This window comes from Leptosomus discolor, chromosome 2, assembly GCF_034619465.1.
Source record: "Leptosomus discolor isolate bLepDis1 chromosome 2, bLepDis1.hap2, whole genome shotgun sequence".
NCBI classification, from domain to species: Eukaryota; Metazoa; Chordata; class Aves; order Leptosomiformes; family Leptosomidae; genus Leptosomus; species Leptosomus discolor.
This window is the reverse complement of record NC_141392.1, coordinates 9,209,886-9,230,738: the sequence shown is the minus strand read 5'-3', so window position 1 is coordinate 9,230,738 and position 20,853 is coordinate 9,209,886. Positions and strand designations below refer to the sequence as shown.

Genomic DNA, 20,853 nt, shown 5'->3' with positions numbered 1-20,853 from the left:
GCACTACGGTTTCGGAGAAAACTGCAGAGTCTAGCTGTTTGGTTGCACCCACAAGGAAAGGGAAGGGCGTCAAGGAAACAAGTTGGTGACTCTATGGCCACCCAATCTCCCTTGTTCTAGAAGCAAGAAAAATCATGCTGTGAATAGGTGCGTGATTGCTTGTTGCTTCCCGCTCCCAGGGGAAGTGGCAGGAAAAGCACAGGCACTGACATCTGCTCCTGCGCAGGAGGGGCAGCAAACCAGGGAGAAGGGATGACTAGTTAATACTGCTATTGACGGATTTTTTTTATTTTTACTCTGGCAGTTTATCCCATACAACTTAAATAAAGAACATGGGATTTGAGTCTGTAATCCAGGAAATCTGTATTACGTAGGCTTTTCACGCAGCGTGTTGGTCAGTGGAAGCAAAAAATACGCCACACAGAGATGAGAAATTTCTTGAAGGGTATTTGCCTCCCTGAATTATTCAAACATTTTAATATTGTCACACTTGAGATTGTATCATGATCACAATTTCTACATATTGCAGTACAGAGGGATCAAATACACAGATTCTCTGCAGGCAGACCTGATGGGCGTTATCCGTCAGGCTTTGCATAGCTCGGAACAAGTTTAAAGAAAAGTGCAGACCTTTGCCTAGCAAGCCATTCTTCAGTGGCCATGGAAAGCTGTTACAGAGCTTTAGAAAGGCCTCCAGGTGAACTTCTGGGGAAACAGCAAAGTCTCCAAGATTGCCAGAAATAATTTTTTGAGTCTGTTTTCAAAATACGCTTTTCTGAAGAGAGAGTGTAAGAAGGGCACAGTGCTAGAAGTGGTTCGGTTTCTCCACGTCTTGGTGAACCTATGCAGACTCCAGCCTGCTTTATTGCAGCATACGGTTTTGCTGCTGCTGCTTTTATGAGAGCCCGATGTCTCGACTCCTGTTAATTCTGCAGGGTCACTGCTAACAATCAGTCTGCTGAAGTGTGTGTTTTGTTTTGCATATGAGTAGAGCTGCTTAATCAGTTCCAATTAGAAGACTAATACATTTTCCTCAGGCTTATGCAAGAATGAGCTTTAACAAGTAGAACTTGCTCTTTGTGCCAGAAAAGCTGCATTTCATTAGTTTTGCTCTTTTGCCTACATGTCAGGATCAAGTTGGTGGAATTGACAGCTATGATGTCTCTGCTCCTCCAAACATGTTCTCTCTGCCTCCTTCCGAATTGCTGTTGCAGTTTTAGTTTAAGGGAAGATGCAATGTGCACTCCTGCACTACTGTAGGTTAGACAATGCTCAGTCTTCTCTTGCAAGTAGATGACTAAAAATTACACAGACGATCTTCCTTACGTGTAAGGAGAACTGTGTGAAATGCTAAGGATGGTTTTGCGTGGCTGGAAGAACACTTGCTTTATGGTGTCAGGCTGTACTGAACACTGCTATGGATGCTGTTAGCTGTCTCTGCTCTATGCCTCAAGTGAAAGTTCCGTAATGGACATGCATTGTAATTAATGCCTACATTTCTAATTTTGGGTGCTCAAAATTAGGGCTCAGTAATGAAATCAGAAAGGGAATCCAAGATGTCTGAGGTACCAGCACACCACAAACAGACAGACAATTCATAGCAAGATCAGTGTGTGTGACTGAATTGCAAGGAAGATACAAAAATGGGCACAATAGACATCTGAGGGAACGTGGCTCAAAGTGTAAGAATGTGGCGGGGAGAAGTATTTCCTTGAAATATAGTTTGGTGCTTGGAAGCAGCAAGTCATTTGATGGCCCTACATTTGTATCCCTGTAGAACAGCTTCTTCAAAGACTTGCCACTGTAGCAGGGGGTTCACCTCTGTACCTGGAGCAGGTGGGAGTTGCTGGGTTGACAGGATCATGTACTTCACAAAGACGATTTCCAGGGCTTGTTCCAGCTTGCAGAGAAAAAAATACATGTGAGAATGTATGCCTTCTGATATGAGTATTTCAGAAGTTCTCTTGAAGCACTTAGAAACCATTTAATTCCTTTCGTGGCACAGACTATTTTAAAAATGCCGTGAAAAATGAAGTAAACTAGAAAACTTTTCATTGTCTTTAAGAATAAAAATGTGGGAGTGAGGAAGGGAGAAAGGTGATGGCGGCATGCAGCTGATGTGAAGCGAGGCAAAGTACTTCGCCCCCCCTCCCACCCCCCCTAGTTTTGCAGCACTGGATCCACTGGGCAGAGTCATTTAGAAAAATGTTTTAGCATGGAGTTATCATCTCTCTTTGGGGGCAGAGGATGATGAATGCCTTCTTGTAGGCCAGACACAGGCTGCCTGCAACAGACTGGGGGGCGGAAGAAGACCCTTGAATTTAACTTTCTTGTATTTTGAGATAATTAATGTACAAATAAAATGGTTCCCTCTGTCTACTGCCATACCTGAAAGCAGTCTGGGATCACATAAGAAGCACCAGGCGATACGCTCTGGTACTAGTGAGATGCCACACTGACACCTGACAGCGTATTTCCTGATCCACGGGCACGCTGGCACTCCCTTTCACAGCAAAGACGCTTCTACTTCTTAGCAATCTGTGCACCACTTGCACTGCAGCTCACTGGAATTAATTCAAATTAATAATCTTTAATAAACTAAGATGCAATTAGTACTGAATATGCAAAATACTTAAAGGTTGTTTCTCATGCCTATTGCTAAAATTAATACTTAGATTACAGGCAAGCTCTTCCCACTTTTCATTTTAAAACAGAGATCAAACTTTGGCTTCCTGTGAAACTTTTCACTGAGGTTAAGGGCTGGAGAAGGAAAAAAGTTGGTATGCTACATCATAAACTGCAGGTAGCTTGTATCTGGTTTTAGAACAGTTTTTACAGATAACTTATCCAATACATGTACTTTTTGTGTAAAAGATTTGGATTTTTTTAAATGTTAAGATCTGCAGGGGTAATGGTTTGTGACAGGAGTGGAAAAAACTGATCTGTCACTCTTCAGAAGCCTCTTGGAAAGGCTTGAACTTGGAGGAAGGAGGGTAAAGAGAGAGAAAGTACTGTGTATAAATGTGAGGAAACATCTCTTCAGCACTCTCTTCAGCCTTTTGATGTCTGTAAGATTAGATTCCCATTTTCCTAGTTTCCCTTGCTTTTATTCTTTACAGTGCCTTTCAATTAGACAAGCTTTACTTTAAGGCAAGATCAATCAATTAATGTCTTAGTATTGAAATAATCAGTCTATTGAGAATTTAAAACATGAAGGCAAAAGCCTGTTGAGACAGTATGGTCATACTGAAATACTGTGGAGGAATCCTCTCCTCAACACGCTTTTATTTTTACAGCAGCTGAAAGACACACGTGCATACTATCAACATCTTCTCAAGGGCATTTGCTCTACTACTTCCACATAAAAAGTAGGGAGCAAGATCTGATTTAAAAACCATTACAAAGATGTAACTATTGAATTCAAGTTGCCAGCGGGATCATCTCTCAACAATAAGATAATGCCACGGGGGATGGATCATTATCCATGAGATAATTTTGTTCCCGAGTATTGCAAGTCTCGGCTCCTTTCCCTCCCAAAGCCAGCACCTTGGGGTATGAGACCTTCTTATAATTTATTCTGTACTGTACATTCAAGCCAAAACACTAGAGCACAAGCTATCACTTAAATGCATCTTATTTTCTCAGTTCTCTGTACTAGTAGGATGCATAATTTCTAAAAAAAAAAAAAAAAAAAATCCCTAAACTGAGAGGGTCTTTAAAAAAAAAAAGGGGGGGGGGGCAGAACACAACACACATACAGTGAAGCTGTAGTACCCAAATCAGATTCTTACTTTTGGGGACAACTCAAAACACTGAAGTAGCCTTCTTGATGCTGCAATTCATTCCTGGTTCTCCTTACCCAAGACACTATCTAACATCAGGCCAGTGACAGACTACTCCTGCTACCTTACTGAAGGGTAAGGGTGTTCTCTAGGTCTATCACAAACAGTAATTCAAAACCTTCTTGAATCCTCACAAAAGTCCACCATCAGGAGTATTTAAAATGCATATTTAGCAGAGCTGCTTTTCCAGGAAGAAAAAGGCTTTACCGTGTTGTGATCTCCTTACGATGATCTCAAAACTAACTGAGAAAAGGACTAAGATTTTGCTGCCGCAGCCTAATCTTCTGGTTACAGCTTGCAAGCTTTCCTCTTCTTCAGAGCACTCTGCTGTGGGAATACAGACATGCGGTCTCTTCTTTTTCTCACGACTGGAGCCCTGCCCAACGGCTCCAGACAAGCAATACCTCTTTGTGCTTTAACCTCCAACTGAACCAGGGCTGCGAATCTCACAGGCTGAACCAGCGCTCTCATCCTGTTTCAACTGGGTCAGCTTTTTTGAGGAGGGCAAAGTGAAAACAGTTTTTCAAAATCCAAACACTGGGGTGTACACATACCCTCAAAAAAAAAATGGATTATCTAGTATCTCTTTTCCCAAAATTTGATGTTTTCTTTTCACTTTAGCACACATGTTTTTAGCTGCTGACAAAGAGCTGGGAAAAGCTAGTCCTAGGGCAATAGGAAGATAATCATGGTATCCATAGCTCCAACCATGACCTCTATCACAATACATGAACTCAGTCTCCTAGTTGGATTCCTCTTAAGAAAGCTGGACCTGAGCAACAAGTCTCTGTTGTCATTCTTTCCACAAGTATTTCCGCTGGTTATTGAGCTATGGGATAACAGTTTAATTACTCTATCCACACCTGCCTTAGCAAAAAGCAGAAAGCTGTTATCCTCTATGTGAACTCTAAAAATAGTCGTTTTTCAAAACAAGAAACAAATAAAAAACCTCAAAAAACTAAAAGCACATAAATTCTCTGAGCAAAATTCACCCTCATGAAAATCTACCTGTTGAGTTCATGTGCGAAGTATCCTTTATGAAAATATTCTTGTAGGCAGTGCTTATTTAACAGCCTCCAGCACAAGGTTCTTAGTGCTGTGGAAGCACGGGCTATAGAGCATAAAATATTTTATCAGCAGAGGCAACACAGCTGTCAGTTCCTGGAGAACTTAATTATTCTCTGCTATTCTTTGAGACTCGCTGTCCTTACAAATTTCTTCTTTCAGTGACTTAATTTCTCCCATCTTGAAATACTGCAACCTGAAATCCCAGTACAAGCAGGTATTTTCTTTCCTACAGAACAGTAATAAGGCTTTGATAGAACTTGACTGGAAAAAAATCAGAATGCTTTTAGTAAAAGAATGAAGAAACGGGAATTTTAGGTTCCTTTATCAACTGTTTTCCTTATTTACATGGAAGGCGGTTTCTGCACAGTTCTGGGAGAGATTACAGAGGACAGGGAATCCCTGCTCATCCAGAGCCTGGGTGACCCAAGTGTGAATACTCGATGTTCACAGACAGAGGAGGATCTATCAAATTAGAGGATGCTTTTTGTAGACTTGCGTGAAACTTGCAGTTCAAGGTTATGATATTACAAGGGAAAGAGAATGAATAAAGGGGTTTATTGGCTCTTCTCTCTTCCACACACATAGTGAAGGAAATGTGTGTGTACATAAATACTTATGTGGGTGCACTGAAAATAATATGCAGCTGAGCCATGACAGCGACCTGTTTCACCAAAGATTATACTTAAACACCCAATGAGTTCTGACAGAGGGTTTTAAGGGGATTACAGATCTCAAAAAAGATTACAGTAAGGTAGCTGAATCAATAGTCTGTTTTGAGATCTACAAGTTGAACTTAAAGTGTACTAGTATGTTTATTTTGCTAGCAGGCCAGCTGAAGTGGTCTGAAACTTTCAAGACTTGCCTGTTTTATTGTTCATGTAGTTATCTTTATTGCACAGTAAGATAGCTTGACAAGTGGAAGTCCAAAATCTGGTATAACTGATGGTACAATACTGGTGCGCTTTGCTGCATACAGTGATGCTAACACTGTGGAATAAATCCACTCTAAATGCTCCAAGGAGACGAGCCCTTTATCCTACCACCAGAGGTACAAATATTTAATAATATACCAGCATTTGGAAAAGTTCTGCTGCCACCTGCTTATGTAACATGAGCTGTGTATGACAGAAACAGGTTCCCAGTATGTTATAATAATTAAGTTATTTGCTTTTACTGTTTTGGAAACCAGCAGCATCCTCCCACTAAGGAATGTGGAGCATAGCCCACAATGTATTTGTCCTATCCTATCTCTAACATTGTTTAAATTGGGGGAGGGAAGGAAGGAAAAGCTTAGCTTTCTCCAACTGTTCGTACACTCCTGCAAGACAACAAATGCAAAGCTACAGCCATATGTTAAAATAATGTCTTCAAGTCTGTTTATATTGATTTCTGGAACACATAAGGCAACCAAGTTAAAAACACTTTCTCCAAGAAATTTGATCTCAATAATGAACCCTATATGATCACAGGATTAAAGCCAGTGCAAAGAGACACATGCAGTAGGTCCTTCAGAGAAGTGCCACGAGTCCCATGAGCTGCGGTTCATTTTTGGTTTCTTGGTTGTGAGGCCATGTACAGTGCTACTAGACAGTAGATAGTCCCGCCTATTGTCAGAGCCATAGTGGTCCGGTAGAGCAGCTTGTCTGGAACTCCTCGTTTCAGATGCACTGGCAGTCCATCTGCTTTCTGTGGGAAGAGTTTAAAAAGAAAACAACAACAACAAAAATGAACACCCATACCAAGGCCAGAAGGAACAAGCTACCTCATGTAAATTAGGAGACTTCCGTGAGAGAAACATCCTGGCAAATAGGCTATCTACAATCAAGTGTATGGCGTGTTTTTCATGTAGCAAGACAAATGCAAAGGCAAGTTAATTTTATTAGCCAAAGCTGTTAAGTGCAGGCAAAAATAATGTAATTAATAATTGAAATTTTTCTAAAGAGGACCTGGATGGGAAAAGTGTCACTAACAAAAGAATGTGGAGAGATGTATAAAAATTTATTCACCAAGTCAGACTGACACATTCCAAATGCAAGTGGCATGTAAGAGAGAAAAGGGAACATTATATAAAGCACATCCTTAACGTTTTTTAAAACAGTGCTTAACTGATTTGTTTTATGAAAAGTCCTAGTATGCTTAGAAACTGCATAGCTATCAAACTGACTTTGAAAACTTTACTGTGTTTTCCTGAGACTGCATTATAAACAGCTTCAGTAACATTCAAATTATTATACACAAAACATTAATGATCTGCTTTGCTGATCCTGATCTGCTCTAAGGCATATGCTTGGATTCCCAGACAGAAAGTGCTTCCAATAGTCAAATAATACAATAAGCATCTTTTGAAGCCAGCAAAAACACAGACAATGTGTTTCCACAGACTTTCCACTTTCTGTATTAATCTCCTATACAAGACATATATACCTTGTAGTATAGTACAAATATAAAGGTTATACTGTACTTGACACTTTCTTAACTAGACTTTACATAATTTTGGTATTGTAGAATGACAAAAGTAGTTAACCACATTAAAATAAGGAAATATGTGTCCCACACTCCAGTTTTCTTTAAGTTACTCTCAAAGTTGTTGTTACCTGAAAAAGTTTCTGTAGGTCTGGCACCTTGTTTTTACCCAAGAAAGAATCAGTTGCTGGTAAATCTGAAGCAAGTTTAGTTGTTGTCCCAAAAATCAGAGCTGGGGATTCAGTGGAAACTATTGGTTTGAGTCCCTGCATAAATAAAGATTAAAATATCAAGGTATATAACACTTGCAAATGTACCAATTGTCACGCTAGGCAGCACACTGCCCGCCATTACAAGGATACATTACAAAGAATATTTATCTGGTACCTGTGACAAGGAGCTAAAGACACACTGTTGGCCCACATACTTCTCAGCTACAACTCTGGGTTGGGGCTTAGCAAGGAGAATAGAAGCCTCCTTTCTGATGTCTTCATAACAAATTTATAGCTATCCTAAGTTTTTCTGTGCTGGTACTTAGTCCAAATTGCTGCTTTTTTTTTTTTTTTTGCACACATAGTCAGACTATCTAGGGCTCCACCCTAGTAGAAGCAGGGAATCCCTGACGCTTGGCTCAAACAGGGTGAGGAGACTTCTACGAACTCTTCTTCCTGAATGATGCAAGCAGTAGCCATAAATAACTGGGCCTTCAATAATTTTCATGTATAATTTGAGAAAGGAAAAAAAAAAAAAGGGGTGGGAGAGGGGTTAGGACCATTAGTTTCATACAATAGTAGTAAATGGTGCTCAAGGACACTCCAGAAGCCGTGACATGGTGGATATTTTATGCAGGTTTAACTACACCCTGTAATTCACACGCTGCTGCAACCTTCCACACCTCAACGTACTCCCCATAGCAGCATAACTTAAATTCCTTTCAGTTCAGATGGCTGTGCTCTACTTTTGCCATAATTTTAAAAGCTACTCAATCCAGTTCTATGGACAAGGTTAAGTGCACGAAGTCACAGCCAGCATGAGGTGGCCTCCTTGCCTTTATTATTATAGTTCAATTCAACAGTTACGCCTGGACACATGGCAGTGATGTTTTACATTATGGCTCCACTCCTGAAACAGCTGTATTTTTTTTTTCTAACTTGCCCCAGAAATGAAAAGCATTGTACACGTAGGTTAATGCAACAGGCTTTCATTACAAACAGAAACAGCAATTGAGCTCCATGGGTCAAGTTAAGGTTGCACTGCAATTCTAGTTTCTGTTGAAAGGACTAGTTGATGCATTTTATATTTAAGAGAATTGCCTGAAGATGATTTGGAGCTGAAAGCACACTGACACTCTTTCTCTTATGCCTGTCGTAGAACAGACGTGTTTTTTCCATATGTAAATGCTCTGCTACAACAGGCATCTTTGACAGAAAGACCAGATTTCTCAACATCCTAAAATAGCCTATGGAAGACATCCTGAAGATATGGGTCCAGCTTTCCACTTTTCCAGTGCCTGAATAAATACTAGAATCCCTTTGTGACCTTCTTGGTTATGTTTTGAAAGCAGCCAGAAACGGATTCTCTGACACATTTGGTACCTGGTGCCTTCCTATTGAACAGGCTTGTGCAAAGGCAAGTACTAAATTATTTAAGACTACACAGTTCTGCTCACACCAGTAAGAAAGAAGCATCTAAGAAACTACTAGTAGCCAGGGCAAGTTCCTGGCTATATATTGAAGGCTAAGTACCAGCTATATGAAAATACTTGAAGAAAGCAATTTTGGGCCAGTATTTTTGTCTACAAGAACGTGAAGTACTTTATTAATTTGTCTTTAAAAGGTTGGTGATAGAAAGAACTACAGAACAGATCTTTACATCAAATGTGCAGGTGACTTTTTCTCCAAAGCCTTTCTGGCCTTCTTGATTGTTAGTATCGCAGTAATACACATCTTTCATCTTTATTTAAGTTTCCACTTCTGAATCTCTCTCTTGTGTTGCTGAGGACCCAACTTTTTCAGGAGCAGTCTTTGATATCACTTCAACAGTTACTAAATCATTGCAATTCCTGCTTGTTGTGATCATGTCTCTTATTTTGTGTGCTACCTGTAGAGTTAAAAACTGTAAGTACTGAGAATTAGAGTAAGCCTGCAAACTACTTCAAACAGTTCCATGATAAGATACTTCTTTCATCATTCCTAAACTCACAGACAGGGGGCTTAAAAATGTGATTAGCAACCTCTACAATTTGTTATTAGGGCTAAACCTCCTGCCTCTACAGGATACCACCTGGATGCAAGACACTCTATGGATTACTAAGAGAATGGCTAAATCAGTTGTATTAAAAACTGTTAAGTTATTGCATACTTTTTCAGGATTTAGAAATATATTCCTGTTCTGATAGTTTTAAGATCCCCTTTTGTTGGAGCAACAGACTCAAACCTGACTCATGTGACTAACTTCATCATGAAGCCATTTCAGAAACCTCATACAATCATCAGTGTACTGTTGTAAATGACTTCCAAAGCAGCACAGCACCAGTTAAGAACATCACATAGCATTTTAAATAAAAATTGTTGATACGGTTCACTGGCTTCAAGGAACAAAACACATGCTGCAGAAGACAGATAGCTCAGTTTGCCTAACACAGACACTGCATTTATCAGGGTCTCTCACCCCAACATAAAATTCCACTTGAATTCTATCCATGAATTGTGAAAGTCGTGGTCAGCTCCAACCAAGCTCAGCTAAATTAGTCTAGCGGCGTGGCTAGTCTAACTGGTGCTTGTAGGTACTTAGGAGAGAAAGCGGCAAGTGCTTTACCTCACACCCAGCTGCCTGCCAAGCTTAGCATGGCTGAAAAGAAATCCTCAGTATTACACATGAGAATTTCAGTACTGATCATTTTTTAAAGCAAGTCACTAAGACACCTTAATGACAGTTAACTGTCGCTTGTACTTAACATGACGAAAACTGCAGGATTATTTAACAACATCAGTGTCTCACTACACTCAAGATAGTACTGAGGAATGAATGCCTCTACACATTTGACCTATGCTTCATAAGAAAACGTTTCACATTGGTAATTCCTCTTCTGATATTAAGGTGTTAATCTTTTATTTCTAATCACATTAACAGGAATTTGTTCCAATTCTTGGACAAAGTAAAGCAGATGTACTTGTGCAGAAGAGTCAACAGCAGCTGATTTCATCAGCATGCTACAGCAATGACTTTGTCAAATGCTGAAGTCCTTAATGAAAGGTCAGGACATGTAGCTAATCCAAAATAGCAAACAAAATTCTCTGCCTACCCCTCTGTAAAGCGTGTTTGTTCTCCTGTCAAAGGTCTGATGGTCTTAGGACCCAACCTATCTATCGGTTGGACAACATGCTCAAAGTTAAATCAAACTTATGCCTCCCTAGCATGAATTCCCAAGCTAGATTTACATTTTTGTGACAGCACAAAACAGTTAAGGATTTGGCGTGCAATTTAATGGAGATAGCACCACAAGTTTTTAAATATTAGCGGAATTGCTCAAACAGATGACAGAATAAGAAAGTAGAGAAAACTGAGGTAAGGACTCAAATGAAAAGGGGAAACAGGAAAAAAAATTAAGCTGAGAATTATTATTTCAGAACATGCACTGAAGTAACTTTCATGAACTTGCTAAACCTAGACACTTCTAAGCCAAATAGCAGGTAACAGCTGAAATCAAGAGGTCTGTGGTTTGTGGAGGTTTTAAACAGCTACCAGCAAAATAAGTTGTATCAGGTAAAGGCATGGTAGTATGACTAAACTTCTGCTAGGATTGTGGTCAGCCTTGAAGAACTGGGGAAAAGTTCATATAGTTGTCCTCACCTGACAGCAATTGAAACTGGTCCCACTATTTGTATTTTAAACATAAGCCAACTCCTTGAACGAACAGTTTTTACTGTATTTGTAATGGTTATGGCAGTCGCTATCACCCTAAATACGAGTGGTAGTTTTTAACCTATTAGACTCCTCACCGGCACTAGCTGAGAAAGTTCCCATTTAGTCAGACAGACTTCAGTCATCCTACTTCACATAACTTTGTTAAATGCAAAATTAAGTGTTCTAAGAACGCTGAGATGGAAAGAACAACACAGTTTTCAAACTAAGAGATTTTTTTTTTTGTTAGTATAAGCTGTTAGTTATGTTACTATCAGCAAAAGAATTTCTGCAATCCATTTTGACCGATATTTTGCAAGCCCACAATAAGCTTAAACCTGCACCAGAACAATACTCCATTGGGAAGCATCAGAGTGTAACAGTACAGAATAGAGTGAATTTTTATACTGCATATTTGAGCAAGCAGAATTCGAACAGCAGGATGGCTTCATTTTTCCAGAAACATCAAGATAAATAGAAGCACAAAAAGCAAACCATTTTACATGCTGAGCTATGGTTTTATTAAATACAGCAATGAAATCAATAGGAAAAAAATTACCTCATTTTAGACTTAACATCTACTTACTCATATGATTCCTTTCATGTTTTAATCTGTATTTATTGCAAAAAATTTTATCAGACTGATGTGTCTGTATGTGTCACCTGGTAGTAGAGTCAAACTAAAAAAAAAAAAAAAACAACAAAAACAAACAAACAAAAAAAACCCCAAAATCTCTACCAAAAAGCTGGCCTAAGAACATTGTAAAAAGGGACTAAAGGTAACCTTTTTAAATGTAGCTATTCTACTGCATAGCACGTTTGTGTGCCACAGCTGAGGACTAAGCCATGAGAGTGGGGAGCCAGATACAAAAGACGGTGTTTCTTTCATTAATAGGAAAAAAAACCACATTCATAAAGCAAGACGATATTCATAAGACTTATGTGAAATGCTCCTGTTTGGATGCAGTCTCATCTTCTCAACTATATTCTCTCAAAAATTAAGTTTCCACATTTCAGTGATTACACTGAAATGAAATACAATGCCTGATGATGACCTAAAAAGAAATCACTACAACTCTAAAAGAGTAGTATTTCTATTCCTTGGACATTCTCTTTCCTGCCTTGCAGAGCACAGAAGGGAGATCTGTCTAGACTTTTTTCTCCTATTTGCAATGATACCTATATGTGAAGTTAGTTTTGCATAGACCCTTTATGATCCAATTTTGATAAATGATGCTATAGCACTTTAGAAGATGTCAAGAATTCAGAATTTACTGTGTCTTTCTGTGTCTAGTGCAATGATATTCATACATGCCTAAAATTCCTTAACAGAATGAGAGATAATAGAGAATTCTGTATTCCTCTCTCGCCTTGCTTCTGCCGTTTTAATCCCTAAAAAATGAAGACTTGTTTAAAGTGGGATGATTGTTACAATGTAATGGAGCCTGCTGGACGGAAAGGAAAGCAACAGTCCACAACCTGGGCTCCAGAAGCCAAGAGTGTTGTCTTTAGGACAACTTTACTCCAGGTGGTTATTGGAGCTTTCTGTATTTCTGTGTTGGGGCTTTTCTCTTGGGAACCTAAAAAGGATGCATTATTTGCAAAAAAACAGTCACAATGACCTAGAGGCATTGTGTATTAGTGTTCTAAACCAGACTCTTCTAGAAAGGAGGACCTTTACTGCTTGGGCTTGAAGCCCTTTCCCCACCCCCCAACGGTAACCCTAGCCTTTGATTTCCTCTACACAAATAAAGTGTCAATTAAGGTTTATTCTTTGAATATAACTTTGTCTAGAAGAGGTAAGAAGTCCAAACACTGCAGTAGTAGCAAGGGTGTTTTCTAGCACGGATGCCTGTTGGACATACTCTTAATGAACAGACATATTATTTATTCTGCTGTCTTACCTGTGCCCTGCCCCCCTGCACCCCAGGAAGCCTTCCAAAGAGTGATGGGGAAAGAGGAGGGCAAAAATCTTCTGGGGATAGAAACTGCCATAACAGAAAGTCACTGGTACCTCAATGTTTACTTAAGATCACAGGTTAATTCAGGATGGAAGGGCTCTCTAGTGCTCTTTAGCCCAAACTGAGGTGAGACCAGGTTGCTGTGGGCTTTGTCTGGTCTGGCCTTGAAAGCCTCTAAGGATGGAGGCTGCACAACCGCCCTGGGCACCCGCTTTGCTGCCTGACTGTTCTCAGCATGAAAATGTCTGTCCTTATATCCAGGCTGAACGTCTCTTGCAGCAGCTTAAGCCTGTTGTCTCTTGCCTTCCCACCATGCACCACTGTGCAGAGCCTGGCTCCACCGTTTTGATAACCTCCCTGTAGGTGCTGGCTGGTCTTAGGTCTGCACCTGCCCCCTCCCCCCTACACCTTCTCTTCACCAGGTAGAACAAGCCCCACTTCCTCATAGTCCCCTCACAGGGCAAGCGCTCTGCCCCCCAACCATCTTGGTGACTTCTGCTGAACTTCCTCCAGTTGATCACAAACCCTCCCGTACCGGGGCCCCACAACTGGATGCGGTACCTAGATGTGATCCAGTGAGTGCTGAGTAGAGGGAGATCATCACTTTTCTTAATCCACTGGCTCTGCATACGGTGATACATCCCAGGGTGCTGTTGGCCTCTTTCAGGGCTAGGGCACACTGCCGGCTCACACCCAGCTTGCCGTCTGCCAGCACCTCCGGGTCTCTACCACAGAACTGCTCCCACCAGCCTGTTAGTTCCCAGCTTGTAGCCCTGCCAGTGGCTCTTCACAACTTCGCCTTTTTTCCTCATGGAAATTCAGGGTGTTCCTGTCAGCTCATCCCTGCACTCTAGGTAGGTCCCTCTGAACTGCAGCTCTACTCCAAACACTTTGGAGCCACTGCCTTGATGTCTTCTGCAAACTTTACCAGAGGGCACTCTGTTGCCTGCGGCAGGTAACTGACAGAGTCCTGCAGTAACCTGCAGGGTTCCACTTGCTGTGAGCACCCTGGCAGAGTATGACCCACTGACCACTACGCTAAGCCTGATCATCCAGTTTTCTTAACCTTTCTAATCGTCTATCCATCTAACCTGTAACATCTTAACTTCAAAAACAATTACAAAATTAAAAGCTTTGTAGTTGGTCTGGTCCCCCTGAAACAATTTGAGATTTTTACAGAAGTTTAACACAATACTATTGCTCGCAGGAGATGACTGGATTTTGCAAGTAAAACTTGCATAGTCAAGGATATCCAGAAAGCAGAACTATAAAGTAGTTGCTAACAGAATTAGGCCAAGAAAGAACAAAATACAAAGAGTTACTTGTGCATCACAACAATACACACTAGTCTAGAAGAATGTAGTGTCTTTCTGTTACCTTTAATTAATGAGCCTATCAGGAAAGGGACAAACCATAACTTTGATTTCAGTTCTGTGTGTACACACGTAGCTACTTTTTTTTTTCCCCTCCCTCTTAAAAACCTCAAGTCATATCTAATACATTTGCTCTCTAGAGGCAGTTCCTCAGGTTGACTTCTAAAAATCATTCTTCCAGTCCTTAACCTCAAGCTTGTTTGTTTGGTTGGTTTTTTAATCACTAAACTGTGAGAACTTATGTCTTTTAACATTTACGCAGAAACTTGGACATGGTATAGCAACCATGCTACATTTGTCCTGTGAGAAGTCATATTACAAATCTCCCTAGTATTATTTGGGAATCTATGTTGATGTACACAAAAGCAATGTGATTTCTCTTCGCTAATATGCAACACTAATGTCTTGAAGTGGCTGATGTAACCAGGATCCCTTCTCCCCTCCCGCAGAATTAACCATGTACTTTAACTATGAAGTATGGAAAGTATAAGCCTATTTAATGCAACCTTTAACCTGTATACGCTTAGTAAGTATGTCAGCATTGTACACAGGAAAGGCTGTTTTCCACTTTGCCTTAAAAAATCTTCTGTAGACATATGTCCTCTCTAATAACGGTTTTGATATTTTCAGTTATTAGTTCTTCTGCACGCGCAGACAAGGGGAGGGGGCGGGCTAGCTGCCCGCATTTGCCAGCTGCTATTTTAAACCACCACCAGCCACTGTGGAGGAGCAGTGTGTTAGCGAAGTGCCTTAATTTCTTGCTGCAACACCCCATCCCTCCCCAAACCGCCCCAGGAGGCGCAGGGCAGAACGAAGCGCCCCGTCTCGCCCAAGGTCACACAACAGGGCCCCTTCCCCGGGAGCACCGCGGATGCGCCCGGCGGGCGCGGCAGATCCCTCCCCGGCGAAACAAACGCCGCCAGGTCCCGAAGGCCCTGCCGGGGCGGGCGGCTTGGGCCGGCAGGCGAGGCAGGCGCCAGGGCTGCAGCCCGGCGCCCTCCGCCCGGGAGCGCGCACTCGCCCGGCCCGTCAACTCCAGCGACCCCCGCTCCGCCCGCCGCCACCGCGCGGGGCTCGGCCCGAGCCCTGCCGCCTCCACGGGCTGAGGCGCCCCGGGGACCAGAGCCGCTCAGCGCGGAGCGGGCGGGTGGCTCGGCTCCTCCGGGGAGCGAGCGGCGCCGCGCAAGGAAGAGGACGGCGAAGGTCACCGCCGCGAGGGCGCCCAGGGTGGCGGGGGCGCCGTTACCTGGGGGTTGTAGGCGGCGGAGGCCGCTGCCCCGACCAGCCTCTGCGTGAAGCCGTTGAACTTGTAATACATGGTGGGGCACACCGGGACGCGGGCTCCCACCGGCTGCGACGCCTCCCGCGGAAGGACCCCGGGCCGCTCTTTGCGGCGCCTTAACGTGCAAGGGCCCGCCGGCTCGCGGACGCCCGCCACGAACGCCTGCGAGCGCTGAGCCCGGGCGGCCGCCAGAGGAGCGGGATAAAATAAAAATCCGTCGAAATACGGTATTTATTACTAAAGCAGTGGGAGCGCCTCGAACGCCTGCCGCTCTCAAAGGGAGGCTGGCGGCACTTTTCAGTCAGGCAACAGGCTGGTCCCCTAGGCGGCCGCGCTGCACTGCGCGTGCGCACCACTGCCCGCCGAAGGACAACGGTAGGGGGATTCAGGCTGAGAGCTGCCAGGGGGGCGGGGTTGCCGCCAGCCAGTCAGCGCAAGCAGGAGGCGAGGCCCCGCCCCTCCCGCCGCCGGGAGGGGCGGAGCCGGGGCTGCGGGCGGGGCGAGGCGGGTGCTGGTCCCTCAGGGTTCCGCGGCGGCTGCGGCGGCTCCGCAGGGCGGGGGGCGCGCTCGGGGCTGGAGAGTGGGGCCGTGGTCGTGGCCGTGGTGGTCGCCCCGCGGCGGCCCCGCCAGCCCTTCCCCTCCTGAGGGCCTCAGGCCGTGGGGGGGGTCCCGGCGTGCGCCCCGCGTGCGCCCCGTCCGCTCCTTGGCTCGGGGTGCTGAGGGTTAGAGCCGGCGCCGGCGGCTCGTTGTGAAGCGTTTGTTTTCTGATAGAAATGTGGTTTTGTTCCCTGGAACTTAATCTCTGCGTCCCCACTCCTGCCGAGCGATCCCCTTCCCTCCCGCCGCCTTCCGAAAGCGACTGAAATCTGTCTTTTGTATCACAAAGGCGGGATTTCGTTAGTGAAATCCGCACCACGGACTAGGGGAACGTGATAGCGAAGCCGCTTCTGTCGTGAATTGAGTTTTCCTGAGGAGCCCAGGAGCCCTAAGGCGCGCCACGGCAGGGCTGTGCCACGCTCGGGGCGCGAGGCCCTGTTGAGCGGTCACCGGCCCTGTTGAGCGGTCACCGGGCTTCGGGCTGGGGCGTTGGCGGCTGCCAGCTGCAGCCTTGTTCGTGACCCAGAGCATCCTGCTGTGGCAGAGTCTGACAGCGCAAAGTCACCATCTGAATTCACCCCGTGAATCGCCTGCTGTCGGTTAAGATTAAACACGCTGAGGCCTTGTTAGAAAAGGATCGTTTGTGGTAATGTTTAATTATTAGGGGCCGGCACCAGAGTGTGGTGTGTTGGGAGTCCCACATACAGTTTTGCAGATATGCTTGCTATAAAAATACCTGAGGTCATGCACTGAGTGAAAAATACTAAAATATACTTTGCTTATAACCTGGGGGAAGATCTGTTCAGCGGAGATGTTTTGGAAAGTAAAATACCCATATGAAAATATGTATGATATGATTTCTTTACCCACCTGTGTAACACCTTCTACGTAGTTTTAAGAATTTGAGTTTAATAGCAGCAAGATGGAGCCTTGAGTCTTCCTGGATTTATCCCCTTCTGAACAGATGTGCCCTATAGAGGACAGCACTGCTCAGCAGCGAGGAAAGCCCCTATGAGCCCTGTGCGTCCGTTTACTCGTGAGAGCAGGGCTGTGGACCAGCAGCGCAGGTCCTTGATGCACCAGTTCTTATCTGTGCCCGTTGCCCTGGAGGCAGGTTGTCTTCTTGTTGAGGCTTCAATTCCACAGACCCTGTCTCTGCTGTCCTCTCATCGAGAGAACCAGCTGGATGCTCCATACGTGGTACCCTGAGTTGATGTTCTGACTGTGTTAGGAACATTAACAGGAGAGGATATGTTATTTGCTCAGTAAGTAGGAAATTTATGGAAATATTTTGTAAATGTTACAGAAAGAATTGTGAAATCCCTGTAGCTTTCGAGACTAGGCAGCATTAATGAACTGGAACATGTGCTGCATAATTTATGATAGAAAAGAATTTGCTGATCAGGATTCTATTTGTTTCTGAGAAAACTAAACTAGAAGTTGTATTTGATTACAAATCTGCCTGTAATGGAGCAGAAGACCCTGAAGATACGTATTCTTTTAGGGTGAAATGCTGTGAATCATGGCTAGGTTTGTGTGGTAACGGTCCTGCCCTATGGAAATCCGTGGGATCTGGCTCGTCTTGCAGCTACTCTGGAACCTTCCCTGGCCATACCTGTCTGCGGATGCACTATAGCTCCTCCTGTCCAGCTATTTCATCATTTGCCAGAGGAAATAGGTGTGCCTGGCACGCTCACTTACTCAGGCTCATTTATATCTTGCTCTTTTATCTTTTTTCCCAGTATTAATATATGCTATAATCCCAGAGGAGCACGGGTTTTGTGGCAGGTCATGCGTGGATGTAACACCGTTGTATAACTAGTTCTTGCTCCATTGATGCTTTTGAATCAAGTTCATGAGAAGTCATTCAGTATTGACTGAAAGCAGCAGTAAGGAAAGGTTCGTGCCCTAAAGCTCCAAGCAGGCTGTGAAAACCGTACAAATTTATCCCCTTTTCCAGTTAATCAATTCAAGTGATGATGCTTAAAAGTAAGCTGTGAAACTTTGTTGCTGCAAGCTGTTGAAACAAAACCCAGGTGCTGTCTCTCTCTTGTTTTAGCTCACAAAATTGAAGATGGGGAGTTGTTTACCTTGCAACAGAGATGCATGGGAGGATGACATGAATAAAATTACAGTTAAAAATGAAGCTTCTGTTGTTCTTGTAACACAGGAGCATGGGGACGTTCTGCGAAAAGGAAAGTAAAATCAGACTAGCATAAAGTCTTTCCTTTAAAGGAAGAAACTTGTTTTTGCGTTAGGCTTCTGGTCCTTCTTTTGCTTTAGTCTCTAGACTTCTGCCAAGACTGCTTTGCTTATCAGACTTTTTGACGTAATGGGTAATTAGACTGTAAAACTTACTGCCGTAGGACGTAACTGGGGCCAAATGAGGCCACTCACCCCAGCAGGGTTTAAAGAAAGACTAGGCATCTTTGTGGGCCATAAAACTATGTACAGTTCATGTAAACAAAGTGTCCCGGAAGGAGAAGACTTCCTGCATTGGACGTTAAGCTGAGCTCTGACTTCTAGACACCGAGATGAATAATTCATGGGGACTGGCAGTTCTACATCTGGTCTGTTAGGGGGTTTGTGTCTTCATCTGCGACGTGATATTGTCTGCAGCTAAAGGCAATACTATCCTACAGGCTGCACTGTAGTTTCATCTATTCCTTTTTTTCCAGATTTTTAAGGTAACTGATTTCATACATGTTAGTTGATCATGGCTGCTTCTGGAATAGCACTAAGAATATCCATCAGTTTGAGTAGATTCCTGGGAGTCAATGAAAGAAGCAGAGTACCTTGAGCTTATTCTGCTTTTCTGTTGTTGTTGTGATTTTTGTGTGTTTATTTTCTTTTTAAGGATACAATCAATAAAAACCCAAGACCTTATTCTGTTGCTTAATGAACAAAACCTTCGTATGCTGATCATTATTTCAGCACAGATGTCTGTAACTCAAATTCTGTGAATCTGCCCATGCAGCTCTGTTCTTGAATTGCTGAGAACAACTGTGTGGGTGGATTTAGAACATGAAATTGCCGTGTGCTCTTATGTTTTGTTTATGCAGTACTCGTTTTTAAGAGTACTAGATTGGATTTGCTTAATATTTGCTTTGTGTGACTCTGTGCGTGTGTATACGTAACATATACAAACCCCCAAACTAGAAGATGATCACCAAGCATAAGCTCTATTAATGTAAGAGACTGTGACACTGTAAACATCTTCCACTTGAATCACGCTATCGGCTGAAAGAAACAATACGTCTATGCACAGAATGAGGCAGTAGTTACTTCTAAAGTCTGTACCTGAATTTATGGGTGCTCTGTTGCCCACATGTACTGAATACAGCACAGATCACTCTTGGAAATCGACTTCTATTTTCAACTAAGAGATTTCTCTTTGATAGACTTAACAGTATTGAAAATTAATAAAAATAGTGTTTCATTTAAAAACTGTTCATGCAGTTACAATATTAATGTGAATTTTTTAAAAATTTTTTACTAAGTATCTTTCTCATAGCAAGATTCTTGCTTTTTTTCTGAGGGAGGTGGCATTAGAGAGACAGATGTTTATATCTTCTCTATGAATTTAGAAATAATTCCATATTTCACTTCTGTTTCATGGGCATTTCTTTGTCTTGACATAAGGCTTCTACATGTGAAATCCTTTATAGCAATAGTTACTTAATAGCAATAGCAATTCTGGCCTGGCAATAAGGGCACTGTGTCATCTGTAGTATGATTGGCATCAGGAATCTTTTTAAACGTGTTGAATTTTATTTGGGGGTATCTACCTCTTGTTACACATGTATAGCTTTCTTTCCAGGTTCTCAGACAGAATTTGTCTGAGAAAGTAAATCAAGGAATTGAAAACTTGATGATGTAATTGTTGTAAAGCCTAATGATCGAGTCATGCTTCTGGGGTGGTAAGTTATACTTTTTATAGACTCTGTCTCTGCAATCTCATGTTACCTGTATAAAAGCAGAATGGAAATTGTGAAAGCAATGGTTTATTCCAGGTTAGCAGTGAAGTATTCTCCAATCTCCAGATGCGAAAAGCATTATAGGAACCTACAGTAAATATTGCTTTCACTACCTTTCAGCTTTGTTGTCTTTGCTTTTTTCCCCCTTTATTTTCAGAATTGCAGAAACAAAGGTAAATTTTTCATCTGACTGAGACATCGATGTTGGCTGCCAGTAAAATAATAACGACCTAAAAGCGCTATTTATTCTGCTTGTGAGAAAGTAATCTTGAAATCCCCAGGCCCCATCTTTATGGGTTATACCACTTCCCAGTTTTGAAATGCTGCACTGGCAGGCTGGATGCTTTGCCTCTTGCCTTTGACTTTGACAGGGACAGCCACAGCTTG

The 20,853-nt window shown here is 42.8% G+C and overlaps 1 protein-coding gene across 1 annotated transcript; it reads right to left on the bottom strand.

Moving 5' to 3' along the window:
- Window positions 1-6,263: 6,263 nt before the first annotated feature.
- COX7A2L (cytochrome c oxidase subunit 7A2 like) lies at window positions 6,264-15,962 on the bottom strand. The gene is made up of 3 exons (XM_086460584.1): window positions 15,857-15,962; window positions 7,505-7,639; window positions 6,264-6,596 (listed from the first exon to the last, which is right to left on the bottom strand). Exons 1-3 carry the CDS (start codon window positions 15,926-15,928, stop codon window positions 6,453-6,455), a joined length of 351 nt encoding a protein of 116 aa, XP_086316710.1. The 5' UTR covers window positions 15,929-15,962; the 3' UTR covers window positions 6,264-6,452.
- Between the last annotated feature and the right edge of the window lie 4,891 nt (window positions 15,963-20,853).

What these genes read in the sequence shown, in the direction of transcription:
- COX7A2L (XM_086460584.1), bottom strand. Translation starts at nt 15,928, where the DNA reads ATGTATTACAAGTTCAACGGCTTCACGCAGAGGCTGGTCGGGGCAGCG. An exon ending in CCGCCGCCTACAACCCCCAG is followed by an intron (nt 7,640 to 15,856) that starts GTAACGGCGCCC and finishes TTATTTATGCAG; the next exon opens with GGACTCAAACCAATAGTTTC. An exon ending in ACCTACAGAAACTTTTTCAG is followed by an intron (nt 6,597 to 7,504) that starts GTAACAACAACT and finishes CTCTTCCCACAG; the next exon opens with AAAGCAGATGGACTGCCAGT.